General features: G+C 39.5%; 2 protein-coding genes across 7 annotated transcripts in view; one reads left to right on the forward strand and one right to left on the reverse strand.

The window, feature by feature from the left end:
• Positions 1-23230, forward strand: part of LOC146614904 (peroxisomal succinyl-coenzyme A thioesterase-like) — a 45567-nt gene that overhangs the window by 6480 nt on the left and 15857 nt on the right. For 3 of the 6 annotated variants that reach the window (XR_014907024.1, XM_085376770.1, XM_085376772.1), the window contains exons 1-2: positions 20382-21590; positions 22114-22319. Coding sequence is in view for 5 of the 6 variants with exons in the window: in XM_085376770.1 (XP_085232896.1) it covers positions 21538-21590; positions 22114-22319 (259 nt within the window). In the remaining variant the exon portion in view is untranslated. Of the gene's footprint in view, positions 1-20381; positions 21591-22113; positions 22320-23230 lie in introns of those variants that run through there. The other 3 variants (XM_085376773.1, XM_085376774.1, XM_085376775.1) reach the window with 2 other exon arrangements.
• LOC146614905 (uncharacterized) lies at positions 7342-10279 on the reverse strand. Its single transcript, XM_085375519.1, has 10 exons — positions 10195-10279; positions 9979-10113; positions 9744-9821; positions 9405-9559; positions 9055-9191; positions 8884-8977; positions 8355-8687; positions 8096-8276; positions 7764-7891; positions 7342-7662 (listed from the first exon to the last, which is right to left on the reverse strand). Exons 1-10 carry the CDS (start codon positions 10274-10276, stop codon positions 7342-7344), a joined length of 1644 nt encoding a protein of 547 aa, XP_085231645.1. The 5' UTR covers positions 10277-10279.

Raw genomic sequence — 23230 nt, forward strand, 5'->3', positions numbered from 1 at the left:
GTGAACAGGAGCTGTTGAGAGTCTGGGCTTGGTATATGTAGGTCAGTTGAATTAGCTGCACCTGCTGTAGTCAGCCCTTACACACACAGACACAGAGAGAGGTATGAGTTTTCTTCAGTGTATTTCTGACATTCAGGATTCCCCTCGAACAAATGGCCATAATTTCCTAACCGTAGGGGCTAGAATGGACATTTAGACATCGTTTTGTTCAGAAGAGATGGGGGGAATCTTCAGGTCTTCATAATTCAGAGATAAAATATAAATTGTTAAAGATATATGACTTGTAAAACACTGTAACTAAGTAGAGGTGAAGCAAAAACTGCCTTGACATGCCCTCAAACAATGTTTTGTAACTCTAAATCTCTATGGAGCATCAAAATCATTCTTTCACCGTAAGAAACAGCAGGCTTTGGTAAACAGTCATGGAAATTTTCAGGGCTCTGTGGAAATCCATCAAAAAGATATGATGAGAGAAAAAAGTGCCTCATTTCCAGAGTTTTAAATCTGATGAAATCTGAGCGAAGAACAAATTTCCTACCCTCAAACAAGTGTAACTCATCTCAGAACGGTAATAGGTGAGAAATATATTCTTGAATTGTGAGCATCAGGAGTGTCTGAAGATATATTGGCACAAGCCTCATGTCTTAACTTCTAGTTGTGTGGATGCCTTTGAGGGCATCCACACAATTAGGTCAAAATTCGTACTCATACACAGCAAATTCTGGTTTTTGGAATAAACTCTCTGGGAGTTCAGATTAACTACATTTGAGTGTACATGCGTGACCATCGAATAAACTCTAGTGCAGAGTTAGAGTAACTCTTTTCTGGGAGTTGATTTTTCAACTCTTTATAGGAGTTAAAACTAAACTCTCATGGAGTAAAATTTCTACTACCATAAAGAGTAAAATGTAACTCATAACTAGAGTTCATTTTGATATTAACTCTTTTATAGTGTTACTCATCAAATGAAAAAAGGTTTTGGGTGACAATTACTACAAAAACACAATACTGATTATTATGAATGTATGAATTTTATTTATCAAAAGTATTGTGGAGGTATGTAACAACGACAGGAGAGGTCTCAGTGTCTCACTCCAACAACTTTATTAACTGACAGAACTTCACATATAGTCAGCGCCAAAATCTCCACCCCCACACTTCCCTTCAACTTGTGTGTGAGTGGAGCCACCTGGTGGTCCGCCACACATACCCCCCCTAGAACACACAGTCAGGTCTCCATTCAGTCCAGGACCCTGGGTCTAAGCAAACGACCCGCACGACTGAACCTGGGAGGGAGAGAACAGGCAGAGGAAGGTCCATCCTGTGAACGAGGCTGGTGAAGGCGAGCAGGAAAGGCAGGAGGAGGCTCAAACGTTGGTGGTCCGGGGGTAGTCCTGGGGGGAAAACCAGAGACTGTCAACCCCAGCACAGGAGGTCTGCCACGGCGAGGGGCCTGGGCCGGCACTACATCACTGTCCGGAAGAACATGTGCTGGTTTAAGTCTGTCAACACACACAGTCTCCCTTCGACCCCCAAAATCCAAAACAAAATGTTTCTGGCCCGGTTCAATAACCCTGAACGGGCCGTCATACAGCGGCCGCAGCGGTGTCCTGTGGGCATCGTGCCTGACAAAAACAAACTTAGCAGTCTCTAAAGTCTTTGGAACAAAGGTGTCAGGCACGCAATGGTGCACCGGACCAGGAACCCGAAGCGAGTGCAAAAGCGGGGTGAGAGAGAGCACCGATGGATCGAAGCAGGGAGGAGGATTTTCAGGCAAGAATTCTCCAGGCACGCGGAGGGGCTGACCAAACACTAGCTCAGCTGGGGAAGCGCCGAGATCCTCCTTAACCGCAGAGCGCAGCCCAAGCAAAACCCACGGGAGGCGGTCAACCCAATTGCCATCCTTTAAGGAGGCGCGAAAGGCAGCCTTCAGCGACCGGTGGAACCGTTCACACATCCCATTAGCCTGCGGGTTGTATGCGGTTGTGCGGTGGACTTTAGCCCCCAGTCCATCAGCCATGGCCGACCAAAGCTCGGAAATGAACTGGGGGCCTCTGTCTGACGTAATGTCCGCGGGTGGGCCGAAACGCGAGACCCAGGTCGACAAAAACGCCTTGGCCACCACTGCTGCGGTAGTGGACGCCAGGGGGACCGCCTCCGGCCACCTGGTGGTCCGGTCAACAACAGTCAAAAGGTGCGTAAAACCTTGTGACTGCGGCAAGGGACCCACCAGATCGACATGCACATGATCGAAACGTTTGCCGGGTATGAAGAACGGCTCCAGGGGCGCCTTGGTGTGTTTATGAACCTTCGCGCGCTGGCAGGGAATGCACGCCGACGCCCATTCCTTAACAGATTTGCGAAGGCCTGGCCAAACAAATTTAGAGCTGACCAGTTTAACAGAGGCCCGGACCCCTGGATGAGAGAGAGCATGTACCGAGTCAAAAACTTGACGACGCCAGGAAGCGGGAACCACAGGGCGAGGGCGGCCGGTGGAAACGTCACAGACGAGGAGGGGACCACCGTCCTGCACGGGTCTGTCCTCCAGTATGAGGCCCGTCTGGGTGGATTTAAGCGCGAGGATGTCAGAGTCACCGCTCTGATCGGCAGCCATGGCGGAGTAGTCTATGCCGAGAAAGACGGGAGAAACCAGCGCACGGGACAAACAGTCAGCCACATGATTGGATTTACCAGCCACGTGCCGAATGTCCGTGGTAAACTCAGAAATGGCTGCCAACTGGCGCTGCTGGCGTGCACTCCATGGATCGGAAACCTTGGACATGGCAAACGTCAAGGGTTTGTGGTCCACGTATGCGGTAAAGTGACGACCCTCGAGAAAAAACCGGAAATGACGAGACGCCAGGTGGAGCGCCAGTAGCTCCCTGTCAAAAACGCTGTAATTGCGTTCGCTGTCACGTAGCGTACGGCTGAAAAAGGCGAGCGGTTGCCAGACACCCGAGATTCGCTGTTCCAGCACCGCACCCACCGCTATGTCCGACGCATCAGTGGTCAACGCAATCGGCGCTGAGGGGGATGGGTGGGCCAGAAGGGCAGCATTAGCTAACGCTGACTTAGCATCAGAAAACGCTTGGATGCTGTCCGGAAACCAGTCAACGGGGTCATTAGCTTTTTTACCCTTTAACGCCCCATAAAGGGGCTTCAGCAGATGTGCCGCTCTGGGGAGAAAACGGTTGTAAAAATTCACCATCCCCAAAAATTCCTGCAGTGCCTTAACAGTCGTGGGACGCGGAAATTCCGAAACAGCTCGGACTTTGTCAGGCAACGGAACCGCGCCCTTGGCGGAAACACGGTGCCCAAGGAAATCGAGAACGGGCAACCCAAACTGGCATTTAGACGGATTAATAATCAGTCCATGCTCCGCCAAACGCTGAAAAACCTGACGCAGATGGAACATGTGCTGCTCTTTCGAGCTGCTGGCCACCAGTATATCATCAAGATATACAAAAACAAAGGGCAGCCCGCGCAAGACCGAGTCCATCAACCGCTGGAAGGTTTGGGCGGCACCTTTCAGGCCAAACGGCATGCGCAGAAACTCGAAAAGGCCGAAAGGTGTAATTACGGCGGTTTTGGGGACATCCTCCGCGCGCACGGGAACCTGGTGATATCCCCGTACCAAATCGATCTTAGAAAAAACCGAGGTCCCCGCAAGATGGGCGGAAAAATCTTGGATGTGGGGAATGGGATAACGATCGTTCTCCGTGACATTATTAAGACGGCGGAAATCCCCACAAGGTCGCCACCGACCATCAGATTTAGGCACCACGTGTAACGGAGAAGCCCAGGCACTGTTCGAACGCTGCACGATGCCCAGACGCTCCATGGTGGCAAATTCTTCCCTAGCGACAGCCAGTTTGGCGGGGTTGAGGCGGCGCACGCGCGCGAACACCGGGGGCCCTACTGTAGTTATGTAATGCTCTACCCCATGCTTTGTCACCGTGCTCGAGAAAGTGGGGACAGTGAGTGAGGGAAACTCAGAAAGCAAACACTGAAAAACGTCACCCGAATCTACTGAGTTAGCATGCACCACGGGCTGAGCACCCCGAGTCAAACAGGGTAATGAGGAAAAGGACACAGCATCAATTAAACGTCTGTTAGCCACATCAACCAGTAGTCCGTGAGCACAAAGAAAATCAGCGCCTATTATAGGCACAGAGCTAGCAGCAACAACAAAGTTCCACTGAAAGTCACGGTCGTGAAAGCAAACAGTCACCAACCTTTCACCGAAGGTTTTGATGGGAGAGCCATTAGCCGCTGTTAGCAATGGCCCGCAACCCTCAGCTAGCCTGTCCGAGCCAGCCGGGGGAAGAAGGCTCTTCTGTGAGCCGGAGTCCACCAGGAAACGCCTCCCCGAGCGTGAGTCCTCTAAGAAAAGCAGCCTTTCCTTGTTGCCAGCGGTCGCGGCTGCTACAGAGCGCTGACATGCCCGTTTCCCTGGGTCTGGAAACTGCAAGGCGGGAGGCAGCGCCGTGCCTTCGCTCCAAAACGCTGGTGATAAAAACAAAGCCCCTTTCCGCGGTGCCGCCGTGCAGCGATTCCGGCCACAGTGGACGAGTCGGAGGGCCCGTGGAGCATCGGTGAGGGGGAGGGGGAAAACGCTGGTGGGTCCTGAATAACCGTCTGGACGCCGAAAGTCCTGGTAGCCAGGAGGATGCGATCCGCCTCTTCCGCAAGGGAGCGGTAATCCTTCGTGGCCAATAGCGGGGAGTTGGCAAGGCCAGCGCGCACTGGAGCCGGCAGCTGTCGAAGAAAGAGGTGGGTGAAGAGAAATCCTCCGTCCTCCGCACCCAGCAAGGACAGCATGCTCTCCATGAGCTCGAGGGCGGTGCCGTCGCCCAGGCCCGCGATGGAAAGGAGTTTCTCGGCCCGCTCAGCATCAGAGAGGGAGTAACGCCGCAGCAGCAGCCCCTTGAGGGCGGCGTACTTGCCCTGGGCTGGGGGATCCCGGAGGAGAGTCATCACACGGCGGGTTGACAGCGGGTCAAGTGAGGCCACCACATGGTGGTATTTAGTGTCGTCGGCTGAAACTCCACGAAGAGCAAACTGAGCTTCTACGTGCATGAACCATGAAGGAGGATCGTGAAGCCAAAAATCCGGCAATTTAAGCGCCACAGCAAACGCAGCCATCGGCGTAGGTGAAGGTCCGGCGGCCGCCGATGCTTCCAGGCCAGAGCTGGCTTCGTCGTCGAGCCTTAGCATGTTCACTACAGGGGTCACCAATGTGGAGGTATGTAACAACGACAGGAGAGGTCTCAGTGTCTCACTCCAACAACTTTATTAACTGACAGAACTCATACATTCCCAATGATAAGCTAATGCAAACTGATGTTTCCTTGCAAGTGATACAGTCAAATTCTTAAAGTTCTTAACACAGTCTTTGAAAAATTTGTGTTTGGCTTCAAATCTCATGGTCCAGATATGAATGAGAGGACCAATCTTTCGAATGCACCTTGGATAGTGGACCATGAAATGATGTTTTGGAATTAAGTTGTTTGATGGGTATAGTTCCTTAAAGAGTCTATGGTGTTCAATAATCAGGTGCTTTAAATACACAGTCATTCCTTCAGTGATAGAGTATGAGAAAACTATGTTTAGAATGTGCAACAACAAAAGCAACAAATGCCAGTGCAAATCATCCTCTGGTACCAGGTCACCAAATATCAAAGGTATGTTTGTGATCAAACAAAGTGTTTGTGATGCATTTAAACCTATTCCATGCCCTGCACGATCCAGGTTAATATTCGTTGGTTTATTTTTCTTTTCCATATAGCCGTAATTAAAAGCATATATCCTATTTAACAAGCTATCTTTAGAGATGAAGTATTCGATTAAATATTGAAATAGCAACTTGACTTCATATTGACCAACCCCTTCCAAAATATCATGCATGATGTCAACGGCATAATTTTCCGCAATATTGAAATATTTTAATGAATTAAGTATGCTCTTTCTTTTTATGCCGAATGAAGATGTTAATGTTGGATCATCTACCAAATTATTATAATGTTGGTTATTCAGAATTGGTGATCTAAGAGTTAAACATGGGTCGTCCTCTGAGAAAACTAATTGAGCTGAAGACTGATCAATTAAGCAAAATCTACAAAAATAATTAGCTCTAAACGATTCCAAAAATCCAAGAATGCTATGCATCCCCAAGTTATCACCTGTAATTTGTGCCAGAGTACCAAATACAGGAAATTTAGCAAATGGAACAGCAATCCCACTCGTCTCTAATATTTTCAGGTCCTTTACTAGGGGCTTCAGGATTTCATCAATTCCATATTTTTTTGCGTCTTGTGCATAAAATAATGATACCAGATGAATGTTCATTAAAGCCGAATTCAGACTGGGAGGAAGATTTCTAAGGATGAAGTAAAGGCAGCCAACTTTGTGTATACCCTTTTTTGAACCTAAAGGATTTGCACACTCAAATTCGTCATAGTACAATTGGACTTGGATAGCAAACTTGCTACCTGAAAACAAAGGATGACTTTTGAAGTAGCTTCCATCACAGAAGTCCTGATATGTGTCAGACTGGGTGCATATTTGCATCATCTCACAAATACTTTCATTCTTAAAAATGAACTGGAGTGTTTTCAATATGGGAATATATATGAATTTGTCATTTACTGGGACTTGCTCATAGGTTCTAGTTTTGGTACATCGTCTAGTATCGTATCTTACTCCTAGGTGCAATTCAACTGGCTGTACCATTTCCCACTTATCTCTAAAATATTTTTTACATTTGCTTTCAGAATTCAAGTGACTAAACGGATTGTCCAAATTTTTAAATAAATCTGCAATGGCTGATCTGGAGGGACTGTCATTTGGTAATAGGGTCAATAATTGTTCCTGAATATTAGATTGCCAATCTCCCACAAATTCCTCTAAGTTCTGAACTGTAGAAAGAACTACAGTATTTGGTACACCACTTCCTAAAAGTCTGGCAATAATGGAGGCAGACATGTCCTTGCTCTGATTTGAGAATGAAGGGCCTGCTTCAGAATTTTGGCACTGAGATGATGTGGATGGTGTTTCATCATTTAAGCACTGAGAACTACTAAACTGTTGGGTATCATGGTCAGAAGGGGTCTCATGAGGAACACATGTGCTAACAGTAGCATGTATCTTATTCAGATGTCTTCTAAATCCAGAATAACTTGAGAATTGTAAACAACATCCTATCTGACCACATTTTAGTTTCAAATTTTTGCCAGGATACATTCCATGAACTAGTTTTAAATGTCTGAACAAAAGTAAAGCTGTAGCAAAGGATAAAGCACAGAGAAAGCAGGTCAACATTTTGAATGCATAACCTGGTTACTACTTATTCAACAGCTTTGCTCGCAACTCTTTGACTCTTGGACTTTCCACTGTTGTGCCTACATCAATATTGTACACAGTGGTCTGCAAAAATGTGTACAGGCTGGACAGAGCGTCTTCATATTTCACACTGAAAACAAAGTGGCACTTGAACAGCTCATCAAATGCACCCAGTGATGTGCCTGACTGACATGGAAGAAGCTTTCGATCCAAGACTATGTAGAAGCTGAAAACCTGTGCTTTTGAAGTCCCTGTGGCCAGGAGATATGGCTGAGGGTTTCCTTCATTGTTCATGAGGTGATCCTCAAGGCGCTGGCAAGACTGAAACACAATAAAAAGCATCACTTTATAAACCCTTAGGTTAAGAAAAAGTGTTCCATGAACCACAGTATCTGGAACTGGATCACATTATCTTGACAAACCTTGTGAAATTTAACCAGATGATCTATTGCCTCTCCAACACTCATCTTCTTTGGCTGTTTCCTTCCAGCTGGTTGTGGCGTGAGAAGGTGCAGCAGAACAAGAAGAGAAGCCATGTCGCTGTCCCACTCTGCAGACAGTGTTAAGGAGTTAAATACTAATGCTGGAAAGGGGAGACAGAACTGAACTTCACTAACATATAAAAACTGGTTGAGGGTATGAGCAGAAAATAAGTGATCCATACACACATTATCCACACTGCTGCTTTTTTGATAACTTTTAAAAATGAAAACTAAAATTACTACACTAATAAAGTGTTACTTTAGGACACTACCTGGCTCATCAGCATCATCCATTTCTTCGTTCAAAGCAGATTTCAGCAATCTTTTCAGAAGACAAGTCTCTTTAAGGTCTCTGGCTTCCCTGGCAACCTTGTCTTTAAAACTGGTGTTCCATTTTTCCAGGAACCTGGAAGCAGTCTCTACTCCAAACATCATTGCAAAGTCCTGCAAAATCTAACAAAGGAGAAGTATGTCCATTAAAATCAATTTTTTTAAGTCAAGTATTTTTCAGATCCCCATTTGTTTACCTACCAGTCCTTTAGTGTCCAAAAACCGAGGAAACATCTGAAGAATGTTTGCTGATTCTTGTGGGTCATGGAGTATCTGCTGACGATAGTAGAATGTCTCTCTCATCTTCTGGAAGACTATATCTTGGTCAGTGGTGTGATGAAGAAGAGACATGGCTTCCATACATTGATCTCTTGTTTGCTGGTCATTAGTGAAACCAAACTTCCTTCGTGATGTGGGCCCTCCTTTCAGTTCCACCCTGTTCTGTGATGCAGTGGGGGGTTTGGATTGACGTTGCACAGTCTTGATACGCCACTCAAGAAAACCTTTGTTGCTCTGAATGTCATAGAAATGCTCCTACAGAAAGAAAGAAATTGCATACATTGTAGAGTATATATATAAATAAAATATATATATATAAAATATATATATATATATAAATATATATATATATATTTATATATATGTGTAGGGAGAGAGAGAGAGAGAGAGAGAGAGAGAGAGAGAGAGAGAGCAAGTCTTATTACACACTACAGTTGCAGAGCAAACTCACATATCCCTTTTTGGAGTACGGATCCTTCAAAGATGGGAAGAGTGACACGATTCCAAGTGCATGAAACTCCTTCGTTGCTTTACTTACAGTTCTCCTGCAAAAGCAGAAGTGTTTTTTGATAAGATCCTTGCCAGTTTTAAAAATGAATAGAATAAACATCATTCCTCTTACCCTTCCTTTTCACGCATGTGAGCTACAATGATGTTCACCATTAATCGCCTGGTGGAATCTTTCAAACTCCCAGTTTTTTCATACTCATGGATGACAGTCACCCCTGCTGGTTTGGAAGTCAGAATCTGCTCCACTGTCTAAACACATTTGATACAAAGAACAAAAAAATTGACAAAAAATGAGACTATTTTAACCCAAACAACAATTTCAATCTGTGGATTATACATATGAACTACATGAAATACTATATCAAATTATTTTTCTCTAATCTGTTTTATCTTCGTGTTTAAGCTTTTTCAAGTAATGACAACTAAAGAGTCAAATACAAGTCTATTAAGTAATGTATCTACATTTCTTGCATGTATGCTGTCCAATAGAGGCTGAACCATTTGAAGTCCGGCATCGCTTGTGTCACTGCTCTGACTGCTGGTGGTTGAGACAGACAATGTATCTGTTAGACTTGGAGAGGAGGGCTCTTCCACATGTTGCTTCAGGACAGTCAAATCTGAGGGTGACAAACAAAAATATTACAATATAAGGCATATACAATCAAAAATCAACCACAACAAAGCTACCATTTACGCACATAGGCACATACGTAAATTGTATGCTTTGATTAAATTATACTTTCTCCCAGGAGAACAGATGGTTATTTTGTATTTTATTATGGTAATATACAATTTACATACCACAAGGTGTGAGTGTCACATAGTGTGTTAGGTCTGAGCAGTCACGCAGCTTCTTGGATGATTCTGTTTCCAGGATGTCTGAAATGCATGTGATAAATCCAACTTACTGTTGAGCCATGAAAGCAGCATTTTGTGATTGTTACCACAGGATATTAGACAAATTAAAAAAGGTTTATTTAAGAGTAACTGTAGAAATCAAATCCCACAAAATCTATCAGAGCATATATTTACTTACCTTCAGCTGTATAGATGACAAAACACACCTCTTTGACTCCTGCAAGTTCAGGAAAGACATCCTCATCCACCTCTATACCCTGCTCATCTGTGACTTTCAGTGCTGCATTTTCTGGTATGAGAAACTTCTGCTGCACTGAAGTAAAATCATCACTTAGTTAATAACAACATTATCATTTCCTCTTTAATGACTTGGTACAAACCATGTATAACTTACCTGCACTCATAAAATCTGTGAAGCTGACTTCTTCCAATTTGACATATTTCTTTGTCTCTCTGTGTTTTACTTTTATCAACATCTTGGCCACCTATGGAAAAAAACCTTTACTAATATGAAACATAACATGTGGAAGAAGAAGAGGCTGTTTATGATAACTTTATGTGAACTGTGTATAACGTAATCCATAAACACTTTCTAACATTGAGCTAGCCTGTCCACACTAGCTACTGCTTAAAATCTATTTAGCTAGGCTAGGTTTAGCAGACAATGTGACCGCATGTTTGCCGCGTCCTTGTCTTTTCAGGTGTGGCGAGTGGCGACAGGGTTGTGTGCATATCTGTGAAGCAGGACTAACTAACTTATGTTAATGGTACCTTGATATCTCATTAATGCAGGCTGCACCTCTCTTTGGTTAAATACGGCCATTACCATGAGTCTAAACATAATATTACTGTAGTTAGCTAACGTTAAATGAAACATTAGTGTTAAAAAAAAAAAGAAATACAAATGAACGTTTTCATTGACAACGTGAAATGTGTATCTTCAAATACAGTAAGATAAGTTAGTTAGCTAACTTTTGACTAATGTTAGCCTAGCTGCTATCAATGAATCAGCGTAACATGCAGAAAACACGTGTAGTGCTAGTTAGTTAACTTTATATTTTACTTATGCATCCATGTAACTGAATATATATATATATATATATATATATAAATAACATTACTACACTCACAGAAAATTCCAAAATAAATAAAGTATTTTTACCTCCTACATGTCGGAGTCCAAGAGACAAGCACAGATAGACAGGGTAACGGTCGACAGACAAACAACACCAGCAATGTGTTGAATTAGACTCCTTAGCACTCAGTGAATGAACACCTAAATATTACACCGCTTGAGAGTACTCCCCAACACTAACTGTAGTATAAGGTGAAAAATAAACTCCTGGAATGTAACTCTTGTGCACTTTTATGCCTTACTCCAAAATATTTAACTCCAGAGATTTGCTGTGTAAGTTGAAATCCACACACAACCAGGAAACCTGGGCACAGAGTTTTACACAGTTTTTTGCTTTGTATCTGTAACCAGACCTTAACAAAAAAAAATTGTAACTTGTATAAATACTTTTTACAAACAAATCTTTCTACACACACACACACACACACACACACACACACACACATACTCGCTTAAGTCCCGTTTGGGGTCGCATATCTTAACTCCCCCCCTTTGGGGACACCACTTTCTGTATGGTTTAGAAGCAAGCTGGCAACTCAGTTTTACTCCTCCAAGACCACAGAAATAAAAAATCACTTGAGATTTTAATTTTAAGCAACTTTTGTCCAGACAGTATTTTTACCTTCCCATTGGGGACTTGGAATGTTTAATGTCCCCTTTGGGGTCTTCAGCGATACACAGATAAAAAAAACTATTTTATGCCACTTTTGGGGACCTTACTTCCATTTGGGGTCTTCGGCGACACACACATACACAAACTATTTTATGCCACTTTTGGGGACCTTACTTCCATTCGGGGTCTTCAGCAATACACACATACACAAGTTATTTTATGTCAGTTTTGGGGACCATACTTCCCTTAAAGGCAATTCCTTCAAAGTACAATGTAATGTTAACTACCCAATCTAACAATAATCTAAACAATAATTAAGGTCTCTATTTATCTTGAAGAAATCAAAACTATGTCCAATGTCTCGGCCACAGAACAATTTAAATTTTTGACTGCATTTATTACTACTGTGTTGTTTTGGGAGTTTATATGCACATCATTAATGCAGAGAAACTTGGATAAAAAAAAATCATCTGTACTATTGAGTGTTGGTTACCAGCAAATTGTAAGGCAAGAACTTTGCTTCCAAATATGTTCACTGGGAAGAAGTCCCTGGTCCCCTGTCTTCATCTTGATCCGTTTTCTTGTTCTATTGTGTTTTTGTTGGCTCCATACCTGACAGAAGAGACTCAATCTCATTGCTTGAGGAATCTGGATTTTGCAGATCTTTTTTTTTTTTTACATTTCAGGCATTTCTCATGATGCTGCTTCAGCTTGGTTAGTCTTGAGTAGATAAACATCAGTTAAATAGGCAAACATTAGACAGTTAAACTAGTTTTTATATTCTATTTAAACTAAAAGAAATTTCTAATTTCACCTATGAATTGTTAACACAGATAATTTGAACACAATTACCAAGAGTTCATTTGATTTTCAGAAACTATCCAAACCTATCATAAAAGATCTAATTTAATTATTAATAAACACACTACTTTAACCTACATTAGAAGCAATCAAAATATCCTTTACATCAGGGCACCAATAAGTACAGTATTAAAGATCTGTGAGTGATAAGACAAGCTGTACGATTTTAGAATGGATATCTTAATTTTAGTTTTCACTGATGTTACGAGTAGATTTAACATGAATAACAAATAGACAAGCGACAATTAAAAACTGCCAAAGAAGATGACTCTTATGACTTCCGGGGACATTTCTAACAAAAATGCACTGCGTTAACCTGAATGAGGACAATCAAAAGGATATACATAAATGAAATTGAATTGATATAGTACCAGAGTACAGTGATCATTAACTGATCGTCATTCCCCGGGCGCCCAATGGCTGCCCACTGCTTCACTGAGTGAATGGGTTAAATGCAGAGAGCAATTTCCCCACGGGGCTCAATAAATTACAATAAAGTACACACTTTCTTCTTCTTTCTTTCTTCTTCTTAACGATCAGTGACCATTAACGGTTTTGTCACTGATCTCAAGGGTAGATTAATACTAAATACAGAAATATACCTCCATTTAAAAATTGCAAAAACATATGCAACAATAGTTATTGGTATACCTGACTCTTATGACTTTTGGGGACGTTTCTAACACAAAAACACTCCGCTTTAACGTAAATGGGGACATTCAATGGGAAACTTTCCTTAGGAAACTGGTTAATACAATGAACTCTGATCATTAAACACATGCATATGTTAAGGTATGTGTAACTACTTTTCGGATTGATTTCTTTATCTTAGTCCTCATTCTGATTGGTATTTGTTCTGTATTTTTAAATCTTAGACATAATGAAGGGGTTGTTCTTTCTTTTAACATAACCCTTGCTTGAGTGTGGGGATCATTGATAAATTGTTTACAGACTTCATGGATAGATTTATACTGAAAAAGGGACATGATACTATTTTTAGAAAAAAAATCCCGCAACATATCCAACTATAGTCATTAGTATGCCATATGCTTATGACTTTTGGGGACGTTTTTAACACAAATGATTTGGGGGATGGATTGCTTTATCTTAGTCCTCATTCTGATTGGTAACTGTTCCATATTTTCATATCTTTGACATAATGAAGGATTTTACAAATATAACCCTTACTTGAGTGAGGAGATCACTGATAAATTGTTTGTTGACTTTATTGGTAGATTTATACAGAAAAAAGGAACATGATAACATCTTTTAAAAAAATCCCAAAGCATATCCAACTATAGTCATTAGAATGCCATAAACTTATGACTTTTGGGGACGTTTCTAACACAAATACACTCCGCTTTAACCTAAATGGGGACATTCAATGAGAAACTTTCCTTAGGGAACTGGTAAATACAACGAACTCATTACACATACCTCAACATATGCATATGTTTCATAATGAAACATATGCATATGTTGAGGTATGTGTAATGATTTGGGGGATGGATTACTTTATCTTAATCCTCCTTCTGATTGGTATTTGTTCCATATTTTCATATCTTTGACATAATGAAGGATTTTACAACATAACTCTTGAGTGTGGTGATCACTGATAAATTGTTCTCGAACTTCATGTATGGAGTTATACTGAAAAAGGGACATGACACTATTTTTAAAAAACAATACAAAAACATATCCGACTATAGTCATAGGTATGCCATATACTTATGACTTTTGGGGATGTTTCTAACACAAATACACTCCTCTTTAACCTAAATGGGGACATTCAATGGGAAACTTTCCTTAGGGAACTGGTAAATACAATGAACTCTGATTATTAAACACACGCATATGTTAAGGTGTGTGTAACTACTTTTTAGGATTGATTTCTTAATCTTAGTCCTCATTCTGATTGGTATTTGTTCTGTATTTTTAAATCTTAGACATATTGAAGGTTTTTTTTTTTTTTAACATAACCCTTGCTTGAGTGTGGGGATCACTGATAAATTGTTTACAGACTTCATGGATAGATTTATACTGAAAAAGGGACATGATACTATTTTTAGAAAAAAAATCCCGCAACATATCCAACTATAGTCATTAGTATGCCATATGCTTATGACTTTTGGGGACGTTTCTAACACAAATACACTCCGCTTTAACCTAAATGGGGACATTCAATGGGAAACTTTCGTTAGGGAACTGGTTAATACAATGAACTCTGATTATTAAACATCTGCATATATTAAGATATGTGTACATATGAACATAATGAAGGATTTTACAACATAACTCTTGAGTGTGGTGATCACTGATAAATTGTTCTCGAACTTCATGTATGGAGTTATACTGAAAAAGGGACATGATACTATTTTTAAAAAACAATACAAAAACATATCCGACTATAGTCATAGGTATGCCATATACTTATGATTTTTGGGGATGTTTCTAACACAAATACACTCCTCTTTAACCTAAATGGGGACATTCAATGGGAAACTTTCCTTAGGGAACTGGTAAATACAATGAACTCTGATTATTAAACACACGCATATGTTAAGGTGTGTGTAACTACTTTTCGGATTGATTTCTTAATCTTAGTCCTCATTCTGATTGGTATTTGTTCTGTATTTTTAAATCTTAGACATATTGAAGGTTTTTTTTTTTTTAACATAACCCTTGCTTGAGTGTGGGGATCACTGATAAATTGTTTACAGACTTCATGGATAGATTTATACTGCAAAAGGGACATGATACTATTTTTAGAAAAAAAATCCCGCAACATATCCAACTATAGTCATTAGTATGCCATATGCTTATGACTTTTGGGGACGTTTCTAACACAAATACACTCCGCTTTAACCTAAATGGGGACATTCAATGGGAAACTTTCGTTAGGGAACTGGTTAATACAATGAACTCTGATTATTAAACATCTGCATATATTAAGTTATGTGTACATATGAACATAATGAAGGATTTTACAACATAACTCTTGAGTGTGGTGATCACTGATAAATTGTTCTCGAACTTCATGTATGGAGTTATACTGAAAAAGGGACATGATACTATTTTTAAAAAACAATACAAAAACATATCCGACTATAGTCATAGGTATGCCATATACTTATGACTTTTGGGGATGTTTCTAACACAAATACACTCCTCTTTAACCTAAATGGGGACATTCAATGGGAAACTTTCCTTAGGGAACTGGTAAATACAATGAACTCTGATCATTAAACACATGCATATGTTAAGGTATGTGTAACTACTTTTCGGATTGATTTCTTTATCTTAGTCCTCATTCTGATTGGTATTTGTTCTGTATTTTTAAATCTTAGACATAATGAAGGGGTTGTTCTTTTTTTTAACATAACCCTTGCTTGAGTGTGGGGATCATTGATAAATTGTTTACAGACTTCATGGATAGATTTATACTGAAAAAGGGACATGATACTATTTTTTTTTTAAAAAATACAAAGCATATCCAACTATAGTCATTAGTATGCCATATGCTTATGACCTTTGGGGACGTTTTTAACACAAATACAATCCGCTTTAACCTAAATGGGGACATTCAATGGGAAACTTTCCTTAGGGAACTGGTTAATACAATGAACTCGGATTATTAAACGTCTGCATATATTAAGATATGTGTAATGATTTGGGGGATGGATTGCTTTATCTTAGTCCTCATTCTGATTGGTAACTGTTCCATATTTTCATATCTTTGACATAATGAAGGATTTTACAACATAACTCTTGAGTGTGGTGATCACTGATAAATTGTTCTCGAACTTCATGTATTGAGTTATACTGAAAAAGGAACATGACACTATTTGTAAAAAACAATACAAAAACATATCTGCCTATAGTCATAGGTATGCCATACAGCATTCTTATGACTTTTGGGGATGTTTCTAACACAAATACACTCCTCTTTAACCTAAATGGGGACATTCAGTGGGAAACTTTCCTTAGGGAACTGGTAAATACAATGAACTCTGATCATTAAACACATGCATATGTTAAGGTATGTGTAACTACTTTTCGGATTGATTTCTTTATCTTAGTCCTCATTCTGATTGGTATTTGTTCTGTATTTTTAAATCTTAGACATAATGAAGGGGTTGTTCTTTTTTTGTAACATAACCCTTGCTTGAGTGTGGGGATCATTGATAAATTGTTTACAGACTTCATGGATAGATTTATACTGAAAAAGGGACATGATACTATTTTAAAAAAAAAAATACAAAGCATATCCAACTATAGTCATTAGTATGCCATATGCTTATGACCTTTGGGGACGTTTTTAACACAAATACAATCCGCTTTAACCTAAATGGGGACATTCAATGGGAAACTTTCGTTAGGGAACTGGTTAATACAATGAACTCGGATTATTAAACATCTGCATATATTAAGATATGTGTAATGATTTGAGGGATGGATTGCTTTATCTTAGTCCTCATTCTGATTGGTAACTGTTCCATATTTTCATATCTTTGACATAATGAAGGATTTTACAACATAACTCTTGAGTGTGGTGATCACTGATAAATTGTTTGTCGAACTTCATGTATGGAGTTATACTGAAAAAGGGACATGACACTATTTTTAAAAAACAATACAAAAACATATCCGACTATAGTCATAGGTATGCCATATACTTATGACTTTTGGGGATGTTTCTAACACAAATACACTCCGCTTTAACCTAAATGGGGACATTCAGTGGGAAACTTTCCTTAGGGAACTGGTTAATACAATGAACTCTGATTATTAAACACCTGCATATATTAAGATATGTGTAATGATTTGGGGCATGGATTGCTTTATCTTAGTCCTCATTCTGATTGGTATTTGTTCCATATTTTCAAATCTTAGACATAATGAAGGATTTTACAACATTAACCCTTACTTGAGTGAGGAGATCACTGATAAATTGTTTGTTGACTTTATAGGTAGATTTATACAGAAAAAAGGAACATGATAACATCTTTTAAAAAATCCCAAAGCATATCCAACTATAGTCATCAGAATGCCATATACTTATGACTTTTGGGGACGTTTTTAACACAAATGATTTGGGGGATGGATTGCTTTATCTTAGTCCTCATTCTGATTGGTATTTGTTCCATATTTTCATATCTTTGACATAATGAAGGATTTTACAACATAACTCTTTAGTGTGGTGATCACTGATAAATTGTTCTCGAACTTCATGTATTGAGTTATACTGAAAAAGGGACATGACACTATTTGTAAAAAACAATACAAAAACATATCTGACTATAGTCATAGGTATGCCGTACAGTATACTTATGACTTTTGGGGATGTTTCTAACACAAATACACTCCTCTTTAACCTAAATGGGGACATTCAGTGGGAAACTTTCCTTAGGGAACTGGTAAATACAATGAACTCTGATCATTAAACACACGCATATATTAAGGTATTTGTTCTGTATTTTTAAATCTTAGACATAATGAAGGGGTTGTTTTTTTTTGACATAACCCTTTCTTGAGTGTGGGGATCATTGATAAATTGTTCTCGAACTTCATGTATGGATTTATACTGAAAAAGGGACATGACACTATTTTTAAAAATACAATAACTGGTAAATAACTGGAACTGGTAAATACAATGAACTCTGATTATTAAACATATGCATATGTTGAGGTATGTGTAATGATGTGGGGGATGGATTGCTGTATCTTAATCCTCATTCTGATTGGTATTTGTTCCATATTTTCAAATCTTAGACATATGAAGGATTTTACAACATAGCCCTTACTTGAGTGTGGGAATCATTGATAAATTGTTCTCTGACTTCATGGATAGGTTTATACAGAAAATAGGGACATGATATCAAAAAAAAAAAAAAATACAAAACTATATCCAACTATAGTCACTAGTATGCCATATTCTTATGACTTTTGGGGACGTTTCTAACACAAATACACTCCACATTAACCTAAATGGGGACATTCAAAATCCTGCAGCTTATTTATGTTTCTTTGTTTCAGAATAATAAATAAATAAATTAAACAAATAGCATAATATTCCTCTTTATAAAGCTTATTTATTTTTTCCGTTTCATTAGCCTCTCTTAATTAACAAGATAATCCTCATTGTTAGCTTGCACATGAAAAACTTAAGGATGCTAATAAACATCCTTTATTATTTTAGAATCATAAAAGCATAAAAAAAATTAAATCCCCTAAAATATTGAAAGTTTGGTTCATTCAAACATCCCTTGATGTTTAATCCAAGACGGCTCTGAATGTGTAACTTATATGTGGCTAGCTTTTTCGGGCTAATTAGCTCAAGTCTTTTTTTTCCCAAATCATCAAGGGCCCATCTAGCAAACCAGTATTAGCAGTTATTACTAAATAACTTTCTTACATTCAAACAGAAAATGCTGAAACTTGTCAGCAGAACCCTTAAGATATAGGTATTAAAAACTAAAAAAGTTTTAATCACTTTTCATACCTTTAAAGCTGCTCTACATGCTGCTGCTTGCACACACCTCTATGGCTGCGATCAAGGCCTATGGTGACATAGAGGTCTTACCTCACCTCCTCTATCTTTAGGCTGTCCCTGCTCTGTCCCTCTTCACTCTCACACACACACGAACTCCAGACCTGCATTCATCTCTTTCCTCTGAGCCCCCCCACCCGACAGACATACAAAACTCTAAACATCGCCCTTTGACTGCCCCACCCCCACTTGCACATGAACTCTTTCCTGAAAGCACTCTGATTGTATGACACTAGTGTTCATTGTATTATGTTGTACATAGGACTTTTGTTTTGTTTTTATCTTTAAGTTTTTCACTGTACACTGTAGACCGTGGGAGCATTACAATTTAAAATTCCTGTGTATCATCTGTACATGTGGGTTTTCACAATAAATTTGACTTTGAACTTGACTTGAGTCAAGCTCTGCACATATCTCTAAGGCCCAGTCAACCATGCTACAGAAGCTAATCTTTCCCACTTGTATCCAGGATATAATTTTTTTTCTGTCATGATCCATATGTAATGACCATTGTCTTACACAGTTTTTGATCAGCTCTTAAAGAAACTTTGGTGAGAATTAAGTTTTATGCCATATGCTTGTGACTTTTTATGCCTTTTAGGCAGTATTTTACATACTACCTAAAAGGTATTAACATTGAAATTTAAATTTAGCTCAGCTGTTTCACCAAATTTTGGATCCCTGCACCATCCAACAGAAATTCAAGAAACATCTTAAATATTTTGCAATAAAAGTATCAAGAATTTAGAGTAATTTATGTCAAGCTGCAGTTCAGAAAGCAAATATGAACCTAAAGTGCTCCATTATTTCATGCATCTGCTTCACATCATGCCAAATAATTCTTTAAAAAATATTAAAACTATTGATATCATAATTACGTGAAATATGACTCTTTTGTATTTTCTAGTGTCTTCGTTACCCTTTGAAAATATAATCTACTAAATAGTCTACTGATTTCTATTATTTAGTCAAGAGAACAAATGTTTGTTTATATAAAACCATTCATACAGAAGAATGTTGAATAAGATTTTCAAAAAAGATCAGTATATTAAAAGAAATCTTACACTATAATAATATAAGGGTTAGGGAGAGGTAATACACACACAAAAAAATCCAAGATATGTCACTTTTGGGGACAGTGGAAATTCTTGCAATTTCACACACTTCCACTAGGGGCAACATAGAGTTATACACAGATTGCAAAAATTTTTGGGGGCAATGTCATACACATACACAAAAAATCTAAAAAATGTCACTTTTGGGGACAGGTGAGATTTTTGGATTAAAATATGTTTTAGAGCATGCTGAACGTTGTTAGAGGTAAATCTAATTGGGGACGGTGGTTTTGGTCCCCAAAGGTAGAGGTGTCCCCAATTGACTGGTGTGTGAGCTGACAGAAGTCCCCAATTTTGACACAAGCAAACTCACACACACACACACACACACACACACACACACACAAATTCTCATCTATAAATGCACAAACATAACTTTTTCAGATATTTTGGTTTACAAGGTCACAAAACACAGTTCACAAATATGCATCTGAAGTACAAAATATTTATGACCGCAATTTGAGCCCATAAATATCCACAAAATGTGTCTTTTTTGGCTACAAATTAATAAAAAACAAACATGAACACAAATTCAAAATTCTGCAAATGAGCTGAATCCTGAATACATGTACACAGAGGGGCTGAGACCTCTGTGTCACAGTCTAGCTGCAAAGCTGACTGTGTGGACTGAGGAGGTGGACCCAACAGCAACACACGAAGAGACAAAACAAAACTTGAGTGTGGCAAACGAGCCGTTTATTTAAAAAAGAAGACAAACTAAACAATAACCTAAACTGGGTGAACTAAGACTGAAAAACAAAGAAACCTTGAACATGGGACCAGGCATGGATACATGGAAAAAAACTGGAAACATGACGTGAACTTGGCAGACGTCCTGACGACGAATGACTGGAAACACACAGACTAAATGCACACATGAGGTGATCAGCGGAAGTGGAAACACATGGGGGAAAAACCTGATATGAATGAACAGGGGGAGAGTAAAACTAAACACATTTGAGCGTAGAAACACAAGATCTCATCAAAATAAAACAGGAAACATAATGAGACGCAGACATGACAACAAGAACTTGACAACACAAGACATGCAGACATGAAACACATGAAGGGCGAGGAAGACTTAACACAGGGGTTGAAGACACAAGGGGAATCTAATAACAAAGAACTATAACAGCAACCTAGGCATAATAGAAATGGACTTAGAAAACCTTAATGGACTTAAACATAAACCATAAACATCAAAATACACTAAAACTCAAAATGCTGGGTCAAAAAAAACGCAGGATAGTGACACTGAGGTTTTTAGACAGCACCAGATCACAAATCATCAGAGTTGCTGAAAGGAGGCGTGGTTTCATGTCTGTTTATTAAAGGGGGTAACTGCATCAGCGGCAGAGCCAGGCTGCTGACCTTGAGTACCAGCTGCAGCTGAAGTTTGGACATTTTTATTTTTGCCTGCCAGGAACTGAGATAATACGAATGAGAGGTTTATCAGAGGGATTATGTGGAGTGTGACCAGGCCACTGCTACAGGAGTGTACACTCGCCTGCTACAGGTAGCTCAATTTGACGTGGTAGACCGCCTCCTGAGCCAGATATTTCTTTCAGCTGCATCCTCACATGGCACTAACCATTATAGATTCATAATCATTTTCCTGGACAGACGCAGGGGTTGTCCTTTCTTCTTTTGAGATACAGTTACTACATACACAAATACTTAAATACATGTATAAATGACAGCAAAGGTTGCTAATGTGTGCCATATGATTTATAAACGAAAGCTAAAATAATCCAAAACAACAAGGTGTAATGGCTCGATACATGCCTTATTATCCATGTTAAGAAATCCCAGAAAGTTAACTTTGTTCATAACACACACACACACACACACACGCCTTTATTGTGAGTTGATGCAAAACAACTAGAAATAAAATTAACATCTGATTAAAAACCAAATAAAACGGCTTTTTTGTCTGTGTGTTTGCATCTAAATCTGTGCTTTTAATTCAGCTTAGACCTGAACGTCACTGACGGACCGACCTGTCACTGTTACTCACCTGTCACGGTTTCTCTCCACAGACTGCTCTCAGCCATGACACAGGCGGTTCCTCCGATCCTCTCCATCACCCCGAGTCGGGCTTTGGTTGATGAGAAATTTCAAGTGTTGGTGGAGAATCTTCCTCCAGGATGTCCGGTAACCCTCCACTCCCTCCACCACTCTGAGGACAAGGACGACTGGGAGGCATATGGTCACTACGTCAGCGACCACAGAGGCGTCGTATCAGGTGGGTCACCACTGACTTAGGATGCTGTCTCAGAGCTGGTCTTTGGAGGGTGAACAAGCTAAAAATGTTTGTGTTGGACAGTTTTTATTGGAATGTGAACTCGACTCCCTATGTGAGCAACTTCCTGTCCTGCTCATCATGCTTAACCCTTGTGTGGTGTTCGTATTTTTGTTACTCAGCCAGTGTTCATGGGTCTGGTGGACCCGCTAGAGTTTTGGCTTTCCAAATTAACACTATCAAACAATTTTATGTTAAATTACTCAACAGATGTTTACTTCATCCCAATTACAAGACATATGAACAGCAAACATGGTTAATTTTTTCCCTTTACCTTTGTTAGATCACATTTATGAATTAATGTGCTTCTCGTTTTTCTTTTATATAAAATGTTATAAATAAATCAGTTATAATCAAGTGGAGTGAGTGGAAAGACACAACACATTTACACGTGAAAAAATAATTAATTGTTTAATTTTTCTTTTGAAAAAAACTGAACACGGGTCTCACAGACCCGAACACCATACAAGGGTTAAAGAGATTCTCACTCTTTTTACCTCAGTAAGCTTTAAAACGCTTACCTGATGTTTTAGTTTGGGGTTTTGGCAGTTTGTGTTTCTTGGTTGATGCTGATGACTTCACTAAAACTGCTTTATTAGATTTTCTTTAATACAAAAAAGGCACTGTTGAATTTGGAGTGTGCTTTCTGAATTTATGTGTAACTCATTGTCTGTTTACATTAATGATCAATGCGGAGATAGGTGACTTAGATTCTTTGAATTGTCTGCTGTTTAAAGAACATGTCACAGTTCTGTCTCATTGTGACTCAGCATTTTGAGTTCTTATGTTTTGGTTTGATTTAGCATTACGGGTTGTATTCCTACTTCTTAGGTTTTGTTATTGTGCCCTCGTGT

The sequence above is a fragment of the Diplotaxodon limnothrissa genome, linkage group LG17 (assembly GCF_057381915.1).
Source record: "Diplotaxodon limnothrissa isolate DT_005_m linkage group LG17, D_limnothrissa_male_GT1.1, whole genome shotgun sequence".
Classification (NCBI taxonomy): domain Eukaryota; kingdom Metazoa; phylum Chordata; class Actinopteri; order Cichliformes; family Cichlidae; genus Diplotaxodon; species Diplotaxodon limnothrissa.

Bases quoted from the DNA above. Each gene is read 5' to 3' on its own strand.
- LOC146614905 (XM_085375519.1), bottom strand. From the start codon at position 10,276: ATGTTGATAAAAGTAAAACACAGAGAGACAAAGAAATATGTCAAATTG. The intron at 8,688-8,883 runs GTGAGTTTGCTC...TTCTTTCTGTAG, and splicing joins CGTACTCCAAAAAGGGATAT to GAGCATTTCTATGACATTCA. The intron at 7,892-8,095 runs GTAGTGTCCTAA...CACTGTCTGCAG, and splicing joins GGATGATGCTGATGAGCCAG to AGTGGGACAGCGACATGGCT.